A 13,635-nucleotide genomic window follows, 5' to 3' on the forward strand; every position below is an offset into this window, starting at 1 on the left:
TATATCCAAACAAAAAATTTCACATGGAAACAACAATTTTGCTCTGACACTAACGTTAAAAAATAAAATAGCACAACATAATTAAAATATTATTACCTCACTTGAACTATAGCTGATTGTTCCATGTGATTTTCCAATTTTTTTTTCTCCCAGCAATGGGGAACACTATCAAAATTATTGGAGTAATATTCACAAAACTCAGTCTAAGAGCACACAAAAATATACTGAGAGAGAGTTTAACAGTCAATCAGATTGTTGAGAAGTGGTCTGATGTTTCAACCCATCCAATGGAAGACTATTTATAGCCTCACCCCCATTGATGGGGAGGAGTAACCTCTGGAGCGTTACTCCATATTCACTGTCAGACATAATGTCCGTCAGTCATTAAGCCAGAGATTATAAACAACTGGCTTTTAAGCTTTGTAACATTCTTTTCAAAAGCACGTGGAGGGTGCTCCCCTCCATTTATCATTAGGAGTGGCAAGGACCTCCCCCTAGCCTCTTTTCCCTTGTATTGCTTTAAAAAAAAAAAAAGCAATATGATTCAGTTCTATGTACATTTGTTCCTATGAGAGACTTCCTTTCCTAGGTCAAAATTACCCTGATTCTATTTGTGAATGAGAGGAACTTTTAACATGTCAAACTTTACCATCAAAGTAGTTGCTAGTTTAGATTGAAATAATTCCTTGTTTTATGTTCATTCATGGGTGAAAATATGTGAGTAAGTCAACTACAGAAATATTGAAGAGGATAAGCAACAAGAAAATTTCACCATAAATTATTACACACTCCAAAACTTCAACACTTATGATAAACAAATTCAATGTACGCAGAAATTCATGTAGATAGACATAATATCCTTTTACTATCGATTAGAAAGTAGCAGTTCACACTTCAGGATGGAATATTGTATCATACAAAATACATATTATATATACTCTTTTTTTTTTTTTTTTTTTTTTTTTTTTTTTTAATACATCACAAAACAAGAAAATAAAGAAACAATATCAAACAAGAAACCAAAGGTTATCTCTGTTTAATGTCCCTCTGACTGACTTCAAAGAAAGAACACATGATCCTTAGTGCCACAAACTAAACATATTCCAGGTGCTGCATATTAAGAATGATCTTCGTCTTCTTTAGAACTCTGAATCTTTACCTGATAGAAAACACGATATTGAAGATAAAAGAATTAATCATTAATTAGTACCGATTACATCATCAAGGAAAACTATTCATAAAATCATAGAAAACAAAGTATAATTCCATCTATTTTCTTCTTTTACTTGCAATAATTAAGGACAATAATAATAAAAAAAAAAAAAAATCACAAATCATCTCGCTTACGTGACTTCCCATTTAGAATAAAAAAATTATTTCGAGCTGTGCTTAGGGGACTGTATTTTTGCTAAAAATGGAAAAGTTCAGAGTCCTAATATGTTTCCACAATGATTAGAGCAATCGTAGTGGTTTATATCTTAATGCAATACATAGTGTTCAATTCTCTCAAGACGTTCAGGTTAATTCCTAGAATTTATTGTAGGGACTACGTAATGAAAAATACATCTGATATGTGAATTCCCTACAGTTAATGGTAGGATTATGGTCCCAACATGTTACAAGAATATAGCTAGACGGAAAACAAATAGAAATTAGAGATCAAAGAGCAGTACTGCTTTTGAGCACTTTCTAACAATATAAAGACTACACAAAATGAAGCGAATGAAGTACAAGGTGGTGTAAAAGCTGTTTGTAAGAAAATAAATTTTTGAAACTACAATCATTAAGCAGATCTTGCATGTGGATTAATTTTCAAAACTATTGTAGGTTCAATTTAAACCTATATATTTCAAAAAGAGTAGTTGATTAGCCTCTTACCTCTTCAACCAAGAATAGAAGGTGTAAAATGGAGGTCTCAAGTTTGCTCTGTTGAACTGTTTGTAGCAAATTCCTTAGCTTGATAATTAACATTAATACAGGTCAAATTCTTTCAACAGCGGCCAATCTGAAGTATGGACTCCTGGGGGAAAACACTCGAGTTTTGGAACCTCAGAACAATTTCCTTGACTCGGCCATGATCGTCAAACTCAACTTTCTGACTTTCAGGAAAGTCTTCCTCAGCACCTGGAAGGGGAGTTTCCAAGCTCTCACATCCCATAGCATGTACTTCAAGTGGATTTTGAAAGCTTAAAATTTCTTGAGGGTCCTTATTCCATATATGCTTCAGTTTTGGAAGATGAAGAAGATGCAATTCTTTTAATTGAGTGGCTGTAATAGCAAATGTTTCTTGAACAATAAGATTCTCACAAAACTCAACTTTCATTGCCTTTGGGTTGAAAAAGGAATCTACAGTGAAGTTGTTGTGCCATGTAATTTTCAAGTTAACCATGTAGGCGATTCTCAATTCTTCCAAACTAGGGAATCCACATGGAACCTGTAGGATTAATCCAGTATATATGTGTTAATGATGTATAAATATATATTTACCAATCATATTGAAGATAAGATATACCAAGTAAAGATGACAAATTTACTAATTTTATAGTCCTTAAAAGGACAAATAAGGCTGCCAAGGGAACAAGTAGAAGGCAAAAAAGAAAAAGAAAAAAAGAAAATCCACCTCTTTGTAGAAGAGAGGTTGCATGATAGAAGAAGGATCAAGATCGATCCTTATTGTAGGTGTTAAAATATTGATTAAATGATGAAATTCATTTCTTCCTATTATCTTAAGTTTTTTGGATAAATAATAATTTTAACATGCTATAAGAACCAAAGGTCTCGAGTTGGAACTTTGTCTCAAGTTATTCATCACATTTTCTTAAATATTTTACGTGTTGAGCATCACCTATTAAAATGAAGTTTAAGCCCACACATGAAGGAGAGTGTTACAATATTTATTAAATGATTAAATTCATCTCTTTCTATCAACTTAAACTTTAGAAGTAATTACCTTTTCTCCATGAACTACCAATTTTTGCATAAATCCATTATGAACTACCAACTTGACCAAAATAGAGCATTCAACTACTAAAGTTACTCATTTTCTCCCCTTTCGTCGGTATGAGGTGTTAACTTAAATGGTCAATGTGCCATGTGCGCCTCACCTGCCGTTTAACACTTCTTTCTCCCATTTTTTTCCCTCATCTTTGTTGTTAAAGGATTCTGAAAAAGAAAAATACAAAAAAAAAAAAGGAAACACAATTTTTACGCCAACGACACCGCCTCTACCGGAGAGAATGCCGCCAGATCGTCACAAGCACCCACCTGAGTAGTCACCAGCACCCGACTGAAGTATCATGACCCAACCCATCAAAACTTTAATAAAATCGAAGAAAGCTAATGAATAGAACCCAAAGCTACGGAGTCGATCCGACGCAAGGACTAATTTTTTCCTAAGCAATGATGGGGGAAAGGGAAAAGCGAAGGAATACGACACAAAGACTTTATTCGTTCCTTTTGTGGACGCACGCAGAAGAGCAAAATGTCGATCTTACCAGACAAGCTGTGGAGGCGAATCCTTGAACTCGGTATCAAAAGCGGCGGTTTTACCAGCAAAGACCTCTGCAGCATCTCCATCTGCTGCCGACTCCTCCACAGACTCTAGGACGAAGGACAAAGAAGCGCTTTGGAAACAATAAAACTGCACATGTTTTTTTTCTACAACTATATTTTCCTTATAAATCAAATGCTCTGTTTTGGGGGTCTAAAACAGAGCATTTGATTCCCCACTTGCCGGTGGGCTTGTAACTTGGATTCAGACACACAATGGATGATACATCGTACCCATACATCCGCAGGAGCTGAAATGTTAATGAGTCTTAAAATAGTTGTGTTTGGTGAAGAAGAAGAAGAAGAATAACCGTCGCATACATATAACTCCCAGAATTTGTAACCGTTATCTGGCACGATAATTACAGGTCTCCGGCCAACTTCAAAAGAAGGAGAATAACCGATCGATAGACGGGGAGCAAAAGAAAAAAAATGAGAAAGAGATACTCAATCTTGCAGAAAAGGCTTCAGGAAGTCGAATCTGAACTCATACATGTTTTGTCTATCCCTGTCACGACCCAGTGCTCCGAACTCCTCCTCGAAGAAATCCATCAAAAGTTCGTGTTCGCCAAAAATCTCCTTTCAGCCGAGGTTGCATCCCATCCATCGAAGCCCCACCATTTGCAACACCTTGAGCAGAGACTCGCGGAACTGGAGCGTGACTTCCAAGTGTGGGTAAGCTTCAAAGCCTCTACTTTTGACCACATGGAGGATGACAACGCATCCGAATGTTCTTGCATCGAGTCATGCCTCAACGACGATGGGGAGGCTTCTTCTGACTTGGGGTCCCCTGTTTAGCTTGTGTTGCTCAGCACAAGTGCTGCTCATCTTCAATGCAATATGAGTGTATTTCTTCCAGAGAGAGAGAGAGAGAGAGAAAAAAGAATGAAGATGGTGTTGAGGGGGAAGGGAACAAGGGAGTAGAAATAATAGAATAGTTAGAGAGAGAGAGAGAGAGAGAGAGAGAGGAAGGATGACGAGGATGTGGGAGAGGTATGAGCGATGCAATGCGTGGCTGCGTAGTATTTGGGATGGGCATGCAAAGGAGGGTACGTGGCAACTTGACGGCTCAAAGCACGCAATACATTGGCTGAGGTAGATAAGGGCAAAAGGGAAAGAAAATTCATTAAAAACTCACGTGAGGCACGCATGACACGTTGACTGTTTGAGTTAACACATCTGACTGACGGAAGGGGGGAAAATGAGTAACTTTAGTAGTTGAATGCTCTATTTTGATCAAGTTGATAGTTCATGAAGGATTTCTGCAAAAGTTGATAATTTATGGGGAGAAAAAGTAATTACCCCTAAACTTTAATTTGAGATAAGTGGTGATTTTATCGCTAGGCATCATAAAGAAAATTAGGTTCATTCCATGTCTCCATCTAGATACAATACCACTTTTACCATAATGTACGTGGACATCTTAAAAAAAATAGAGAAGGCTTTCACTCTTCGACCAAGAAAAGGGTTTGCTAAATTGATGCCTAGATGCAAATATCACTGTTGATGTCACATTTTTTTTTTTTGGACATCTACTTTATTTTATGCAAAATCAAAAATTGAGATGAAATTTATGCACGACTCTTGGGTAATTAAAAACTATCCACACTATATTCACCTCATTCATGACATTCTTTAATCAGGCCGGCTGAGCTGTCCTGACGAAATCAAATTCATTGTTACACTTAGCTTTTCATTTGGACAAATATATACAAACACATATAAATATAATGTATGTATATATATAATTAAAACAAATAATAACTAATAAAACAGATGAAAGAACCAGATATTGCATGATCATGAACCAAGGAATTGAAGATACTGCAATTTGGGTAATGTACCTAAATGTGTGGAAATGCATTTTCAAACTGGAGAGGTCAATACAGATGCTCTTAATGAGATTAGTTAAGGCTCTTTCGTACGTACCTCATCAACCAAGAAAAGGGGATGTTTAGGGGGCATCTGAAGTTTGCTCTCTGGAAGTATATCTTCAAAGCTTAAAAGTTCAGAAGCGAGTATCTCAACCTTTGGACACCAAGCCACTAACATATCTTTCAGCTTTGGCCATTCTGAAGTATGAACTCCTGGGTAAAACCACTTGAGTCTTGGTAGGATTGCAAGATGCAAGACATTTACTTGAGGGAAGACGAAACTAGCTACTGGTGGCACTGCTTCTTCCCTTGCAACAATTTCCTCCAACTCACAACCAACTATCACAAGTTGCTTCAATCGCGTAAGACGTCTAGCCACGAAGGCTGGAAATAAACTTTTCAAACTCCTACATCCCACAACACGTACTAATTGTAGATTTTGAAAGCTTGACAGCATATCAGATTGAAAGATGTTTAGAAGATTTTCACAAAATTCAACTTCTATATCTTGGAGCTTGTTAAAGGAATCCACGACAAATTGATTTTGCCATATGATTTTCAAGTCATCCATGTGAGAGATTACCAATCTTTCCAAAATAGGGAAGGCAACCTGCAAGGTTCATCCCATGTGCTAATTACACACCTATCCGTAGTAACTCACGTAATTAATAACAATTAAACAAGATTTACCTCTTCATTGAAGAGAGGTTGCGTAGAGGTATGAGGGCTCTCCTCTGCATTCATTTCCTTGAATTCTTTGTTGGCCGTTGTGCCCGAACTAATAGGTTTGGATACGAATGTCTTTAATTTAGGACAATTTTGTATCACTAGGTTCTTCAAGAATGGAAATTTAATATTACTTCCTTCGCAGAATCGTTTTAGGACTGGAAGCTCTTTTAGGAGCAGACATTCTAGTTGAGGGAACAACACCATATGAATTGTTTCTTCAGTGACAAGTATCTCTTCCATAACCATACATTTCCATATGTGAAGGTGTTTGAGTTGCACCATAAATTTGGCTGTAGAGAATGACAGCAGATATTTTATATTATTTGAGCCCTTCACCTGCAAGTGTAACAAATTTTGAAACTTCGATGTGGATTGCATGTTTGCTAATATGCAAGAGGAACTTGTTGCCTGATGTTGGTTGTGCTGTATGTCTTCCAAACCTATTGAGGAAAGTTCCAAGCATTCCAAATTGGGGAACACAACCTGCAACAGAGGTTAAATCTTTATCCTTCAACAACATTCAAAGGCGTACAATTAACTAGGGCATCCCAATTATTCAAAATTTACTTTCAAGTCCTAAAAATGCGTTAGTGTTGTAAATAATGAACTATTTTTCAAATTTAATTTGAACAAAAGTTTACGTTGTAATGATTCTAAAAATTAATTTTAGTTGCTTTTCATGGATGTGGAAATCTAGCTATAAATTGATACACTACTAAAATAGTTATCATTGAAACAGTGTGCTCCATACATCTATGTTGGCCTGTGCTGTGTGTGTGGGATCATATTATTTGATGAAGTAGACTTTAATGTACCTGTTCATGTAGAATTGGCATGTGAGAATAAGGTGGCTTGCCCTTCGAGATAATTCCTCCGGCATCAGTTACGAGTGAATTTTGTGTGCTTAAAAAGCTCGATCATGAGCTTTGGAAGATGATCTAGTGCCAAGCGACGCAGTTTAGGGAACAAGTTTAATGTATGTTCGTCTTCTATTTCGCCTTCTTCCTTCATGACTATTGAACCCATGACTTCCTTCATGACTATTGAACCCATGATGTTGCATTCTCTTATCTCCAATTTTTCCAGTTGGGAAAGGCCTCTGGCTATGGATGATGAGAAGACAAATTCTAATTTATCACAATGTTCCACTTTTATAGCTCTCAAGTTACCAAAGGATGTCAAGTAGCTGGGAAGTTGGCCATGGCATATTTCTTCCAAGCCTGTCATATTTTTGAGAAGAATTGACTCCAAGGCAGGAAAGGCAATATCTATTAACGTGCTCGAGTTAATGATACTCTTAATCTCAACGTTATTTTGGATATGGAGGTGCTTCAACTGTTGAAAACCTTCTCTATTTAATTTGTTTAGAACACTCTTAACACCCTTTAACTCATCTAAATAAAGACTTTCTGTTCTCTTCAACAGCATTTTAATCCCAACCTCTGATTGAAAGCTTTCATTCAGCTTGAGTTTTAGTGTTTTTGAGACTTCACGCTTGTAAGACCTGTCCCAAACATCTCCTACAAATATTACGTATCTTTCTAACTTTTTGAACAAAAAATCTTTTGGCAAATTACTGGCATCTCGAATATCTATCTCTAAAGTGGTCAAATGGGACAAATGCTTTAGCTCAACAAGGCTAGCATTATTGAGTTTTTCAGCCTCCCACTGAACAAAATTGTTTCCCATATACAACTCTTCTAGTGCTTCCAACCTTGATAGGACATTAGGTGGAATCACTTCAAGCTTGGAACAATTGCTTAAATCCAACAACCGCAAATGAGTCAACAACCCTATTTCTCTTGGCAATTGCGAAATGTTGGAATTCATAAGGCTAAGAATTACTAAGTTCTTGAGCTCTCCAATTATAGCTATGTCTCCCAACACACATTGATCCAGGCACAATGTTTGCAGGTTTCTAAGGAGACCAAGTGATGAAGGCAGTGCTGGAAGTTGCATTTCTGTGAAATCCAAAACTTGGAGCTTTCCCATCCCTTCAAAAAAAGTATCTGAGATTTGCAAAGGACGATCTCCACCATACACATGCAAGAATCTTAATTCTGGACAATATTCCACTCCATTAGGAAGTTCATGGAAATCTCCACCACTAATAGAGAACTCCTTGCAACTTTTGAGTGAATCCACATCTAGCCTTTCTTTTAGGCCATCATCTTCTCTCACAGTAATCATATTATGATCCTTTGACGCAATTAATCTAGCAACACGACGAACAACACTATGCATATGCGTATGAAACTCCTTAGAGCCATGATCAGGACAATCTAGCAACAGACAAGAGTCTTTCAGATTACCAACTAGTCTATCTAATCTGTGTCTTGCTTCTTCCAATGTATTAATGCCATGAAATGAACCCAAACCATAACAATATTTCAGTAAGTCCTGATGGTAGATGGAGAAATGCATTTGAGCACAACGCAAAAAGAAATATTTAACCTCTTCACTTTCAAGATGACTATAACTTAGCTCTATAGAAGAATATATAGGTGACTGCATTCTTGGTAGGTTTCTAGTAGCGGGTCTTCTTAGTAGCTGCAGTGCATCCTTCCATTCATTTAAACTCTTATTTTTTAATGCCTTAGAAACTGTTACAAGTGCAAGAGGCAGACCTGCACAAGCTTTAGCTACCTCAGTTGCTGTGCTTCGCATATTGTCTTTATTCACACAATCACCCGCCATCTTCTCAAATAAACTCCAGGCTTCTTCTTCACCTAAAACTTCAAGTCCAAAATCCTTTTCGGTGCTCATTGCTTGAACTAATACATCTCGATTTCTGGATGTGAGTAATACTTTGCATCCCTCAGAAGGAATTCCAATTTTCTCTAAATCGAGATACTCACATATGTCATCAAGGATAACAAGTATCATCTTCTTGTCTTTTGTTTTTGTTAACCTCTCCCGTAGACGAATTGCTCTTCCGGTTACACTACTTTCCACATCAAGCTGTAGACCTAGCACGCACGCGATGTCTATTTGAATTTGTTTATGGTCTGGGGTCTCGGTCACATTTACTATAGGCACCTCAACGAATAAATTTTCTTGCTTTGCTTGGTTGGCAACTTCTCTCACTAGCGTAGTCTTTCCCACACCAGCCATCCCCCACACCCCGATCAGGTGGATATTATCATCTCTCAGTGCCTCCATAAGTCTCTTCACAGTCGACATTCTTGATTCAGAGTCCACGTAATCCCTACATCTGGTAGTCACTATCCCATGTTGAGGAGGATGGTAGGAAACTTTGTCAAATTTACCTATTTCCAGGGCTTTATCGATATCTTGCACAATCTTCTTTGCTTTCTGGCTTAGCTGATGTCGCAGCTTCAAGTTCAGGAATGTCCCATTACAGCACTTCCTTTTTTCTTCTTCTTCACCTTCAGAATCCTTCCTGACCAACTCTATAATCCCATCCGCCTCTTTCAACCAATTTTTAACATCACCTTCAATTTCTTCACCGTTTCTTATAGCAGCATCAACGGAATGTTGCACGCGATCTCTAGCATCCCGCAACTTCTCTACCTGCTTCTTCATACTCTCAATGTTGCTGTTGTAGTGAATCGAGTAACATAGCCACTGTTTGACTGGTTCAACCATGCAGTCAACGACTTTTCCAGCAATCGCAATGAGAATCTCCATTCTTGATCTCTCTCTCTTTTTTTTTTTTTTTCTTTTTTTTTTTTGTTTTTGTTCAAGTAGACAATAACTCACAACCAAGAAAACGAGAACTGGAAACTACAATGAGAATAAATCATACACAAATTAATTTGATTTCAAACCTGTATTTCTTCACGCTTGAATTAGTTCTTGACATTCACACCTAATTAAATTCTTTATCAGCCCCTCCGAGCACGCTTTAGTTCTAAAAATTCAAAATGCGTAAATTAGAAAACGGGAGGTGATAATATTGAAATTAATATCATCTAGCCAAAATATACTGAAAGACATAAAAAGTGGTAAAAACAGGTTGCTAATTAGTAGGATGAAGAGTATGATCAGGTAGAGCCAAAGACGTACATGAGAAAATTACTTACATAATCCATGGGTTTGCAATTCTACTAATTAAGTTGATCCTGTGGTACCAAAAATATTTTGAAGATCCCTAATTAATTCCCTAAGGTAAGCTATTATTTGTCTAAAACAATCTATATTGGCGCCACATAAACTATTAAACCTACACATGAATCTACGTCACAATCAACAATTGCAATTGATAGATAGCATAGTTGAGGACTCAACCATGGTTCTATTTAAGGGTGTATAAACAGGGTGGTTATTAACAGTTAATAACCGCCAACAACCGCTAACCGGATAACCAAAAAATCGAAAATAACCGCAACTGGATAACCAAGTACCCGGTTGTGATTACCAGCTATAAGATTTTAGGAAACCAATTAATAACCGGGTAACGGGTAAACGGTTTATATATATATACACACACACAAATAATTATATTTATTGTAGATGGGCCTCAAACTCAACCTTTAAATTCAAGGAATGAATCATCTTAAGTTTTTTAATAGGAAGGTTTGATATTTTTTGAATTGTCATCATATTTTAATTACAATACAATGGTCATTATATTTTATAATATTTGTTTGTTTGATTTTCTTTGCAATCATTTTATTTAATCTATGGACTTGATTGTGAGCTCATTGAGATGAATGAATGGTGAATGAAAAATGAAATTATGCACGTCCAGTAGTATTAACTATTTAGCATTGAATAATGAATTGTTAGATATTGGATTAAAAAAAAAAAAAAATTGAAAAAAATCAACAATGTATGAAAACCGGTTATCCAGTTAATAACCCATTTTTAATACCGAATAACTGGTGATTGGTAATAACCGCAACCGGCTACTGGTTGCGGTTGCTGTTATTTAAATGGGAATAATGGTTTTTTTTTTTTTTTTTTAATTATTATTTTTCAAATGAAGCTAGCTATCACCAAATGAGGGGAACTGGCCATGCCCCTCATCAAATCATGAGGGGCATAGTGGCTCATGACTGTTCCTTATCTCGCGAGGGCTGGCCAATTGCACCTCATCTCATGAGGGACAACCTCCCTTTACAGAAGAATTGTCAATTGCCCCACTTGATGAGGGCAGCCAGCCTCCTAGCTCACACCTGATGGAGTGGCAGTGAGGGGCGATCTTTTTTGAACAAGTAGTTTACATCAAAGAACATCAAGATATTTTGGTGCACACAAATTACTTACAAACTGGTTTGTAAATAATTCTTATAAACCAATTTAATAAAATGACATATGTTTCTAAAGCATGCGTGAAGTACATGCTTTCTTATTAATGCTATTAAAAAAACATATGAGAAGCACATACTATTAAAAAATATATGTTTCTCACATGCTAAGGGACACTTGACAATTTATTAGATTTGTTTGTAGAAATTAGTTACAAACCAATTTGTAGCTATTAAAAAACATATGCTTTCCACCCCATGGCCCTTGGGGGTGGTTCATCAACCCCCAATAGGCCAAAAAGGAATAAAAAAAGGGGAGGGCGAGCCACCCCTAGACCGGCCGGTCTGAGGTGGCTGAACCCACCCCTAGTCCAAACAGGGGGTGGTCGAGCCACCCCAAAGCTCTTGGGTGTGGTTTCAGCCACCCCTATTTTGGCTATAGGGGTGATTGGCCTCCCCCATTTTTGCCTTGGGTTGTTTCGGCCACTTTGGCTAGCATAGGGGGTGGCTCGAGCAACCCCTTTGCCAAAATGGGGGGCAAGCCACCCCAATTTTTTGTTCATAATTTTTTTATTATTAATTTTCTTATCCTACGTGGCATTGAAAGTATAAGTATCACCTATGATATGTGGCCATGTGGCAACTAGGATAGGTGTTATCATTTTAAGGGGGGTGGCTGGCCGCCACCTCCAGCCACCCTTAAATTTAGCTGGGGGTAGTGGCTGGGGGTGGCGCGCGGCTATATATCCCCATGGGTTGGGGGTGACCCAAAGACCAATTTTTTTTTTTTTTTTTTTTTAAAAAAAAAAAAAAAAAAAAAAAATTATTTTGTAGTTTTTTTAAGTTTATAAATGTATATTTTTAATAGATTTATATTTGTTATTAAGAGTGACACGGGTCATCATTTTATTGGAATTGACGTATCACCTAATAGAATTCGTTAGATGTTTTAACGGAATTTGACTAAAGGGACTAAATTTTTTTTTGCCATACCCCAGGGACCTCTAAATTCATTTTGATATGACAGAAAGTGATTTAAAATTATGCCAACCACAAAGAACAAGTTTGCATTTATCCATAATTTTAATATATATATATATATATTGTGACACATGTCATCATTTTATTGGTGTAGACGTGGACACTAATGAAATTCGTCAAGTGTTTTGACGGAATTTGACAAGGACTAAATTGTTAGTTTGACCTACTATGAAAACCTCTGAATTATTTTTTATACCGTAGGAAGCGATTTGTAATTGAGACCAACTATAGGGTCTGATTTTGTATTTATCCCAAAAAAATGTAAATATTTGTTTTTGTATTAATCCACCTCCTTGGTTTTATTTTTTCCAAAAGAGAAATGGTTTTTTTATTAATTTTTTATTTTAGTTTTTTTAGAGAATAAGGGTATTATAGGAATATAATAAAAAAGTAGCATTTTTTGCTCACTTTAATAGTTTGATGGGTCACTTTAACATATTTGAAAATTCAATGGACTATTTTAAAATTAGCTATTAATTGAATGAAATTTTTTATATATTTCTGAAAAAAGAAAGAAAAGAGAGATGTAGAAATATATGATTGAAAAATAATATGAAAGAGAGCGGAAGCCGAGAAAGAAATTGATCGATGATGGGTAAGAGCAGGCACAAACTTAAAACAAAGAAGAAAACAGGAAAAGCAATCCAATGGAATTAATTTTAAATAATTTGGACAGTCGTCATAGACAACTAAATACAAGTAAATCTGGTTAATATAATATATAAAATAAAAGCCAAGCAGAGATGGAGAGTAGAAGCACGAACCTCTCTTTGACAGCACGCTCTGAATGATCGATGAGTGCAATGAATTCAAAGATGCTCACGGAAATGATTATAAAAATCAAGATCAGAGTTTAATTGGAGATGCATGGTGAATGACTTAAGAGCGTGAAGACTTTAAAAGGGAGGAAAAAGCGTAAAACTAATTGGAGAATAAAGCACAGACAACGAATCAAGCATCTCTTGATCACTAACCAATATATAATGCGTGCAAGATGTGTGAACAGTCGAACAGTTTGGAATAATATGAAGAGAAATCTACACACACCCCCACAAACATGAAATCCCTCTCATCGTATCATCCAGATCATGAGGTATATATATATATTGTTTTTTTTTTTTTTTTGTCATAATACAATCGTGATAGAAGAGTCTGTTACAAAGTTTTATTTTTTGAGTAAAATTTTTCATTAAGAAATTAGGAAGAAACCTGGTCTAAAGAGCTAGTAC

The 13,635-nt window shown here is 36.3% G+C and overlaps 2 protein-coding genes across 2 annotated transcripts; both read right to left on the reverse strand.

The window, feature by feature from the left end:
• Window positions 1-1,938: 1,938 nt before the first annotated feature.
• On the reverse strand, window positions 1,939-4,429 carry LOC133852376 (uncharacterized). The gene is made up of 2 exons (XM_062289117.1): window positions 2,951-4,429; window positions 1,939-2,434 (listed from the first exon to the last, which is right to left on the reverse strand). The coding sequence occupies exons 1-2, from the start codon at window positions 2,978-2,980 to the stop codon at window positions 1,991-1,993; spliced, it is 474 nt and encodes a 157-aa protein (XP_062145101.1). The 5' UTR covers window positions 2,981-4,429; the 3' UTR covers window positions 1,939-1,990.
• Window positions 4,430-7,330: 2,901 nt separating this feature from the next.
• LOC133852572 (disease resistance protein At4g27190-like) lies at window positions 7,331-13,251 on the reverse strand. The gene is made up of 4 exons (XM_062289345.1): window positions 13,171-13,251; window positions 9,944-10,026; window positions 7,524-9,834; window positions 7,331-7,372 (listed from the first exon to the last, which is right to left on the reverse strand). The coding sequence occupies exons 2-4, from the start codon at window positions 9,976-9,978 to the stop codon at window positions 7,331-7,333; spliced, it is 2,388 nt and encodes a 795-aa protein (XP_062145329.1). The 5' UTR covers window positions 9,979-10,026; window positions 13,171-13,251.
• Window positions 13,252-13,635: the final 384 nt, after the last annotated feature.

This window comes from Alnus glutinosa, chromosome 12, assembly GCF_958979055.1.
Source record: "Alnus glutinosa chromosome 12, dhAlnGlut1.1, whole genome shotgun sequence".
NCBI classification, from domain to species: domain Eukaryota; kingdom Viridiplantae; phylum Streptophyta; class Magnoliopsida; order Fagales; family Betulaceae; genus Alnus; species Alnus glutinosa.

Excerpts from the sequence above, each read along its gene's own strand:
- LOC133852376 (XM_062289117.1), bottom strand. The coding sequence starts at position 2,980 with ATGCAAAAATTGGTAGTTCATGGAGAAAAG. Across the intron at positions 2,435-2,950 it reads TGGTAGTTCATGGAGAAAAG|GTTCCATGTGGATTCCCTAG; the intron begins GTAATTACTTCT and ends TTAATCCTACAG.
- LOC133852572 (XM_062289345.1), bottom strand. The coding sequence starts at position 9,978 with ATGTCAAGAACTAATTCAAGCGTGAAGAAATACAG. Across the intron at positions 9,835-9,943 it reads TCAAGCGTGAAGAAATACAG|AAAAAAAAAAAAAAAGAGAG; the intron begins GTTTGAAATCAA and ends AAAAAAAAAAAG. Across the intron at positions 7,373-7,523 it reads AGTTAAAGGGTGTTAAGAGT|GCTTGGAAGAAATATGCCAT; the intron begins GTTCTAAACAAA and ends AAAATATGACAG.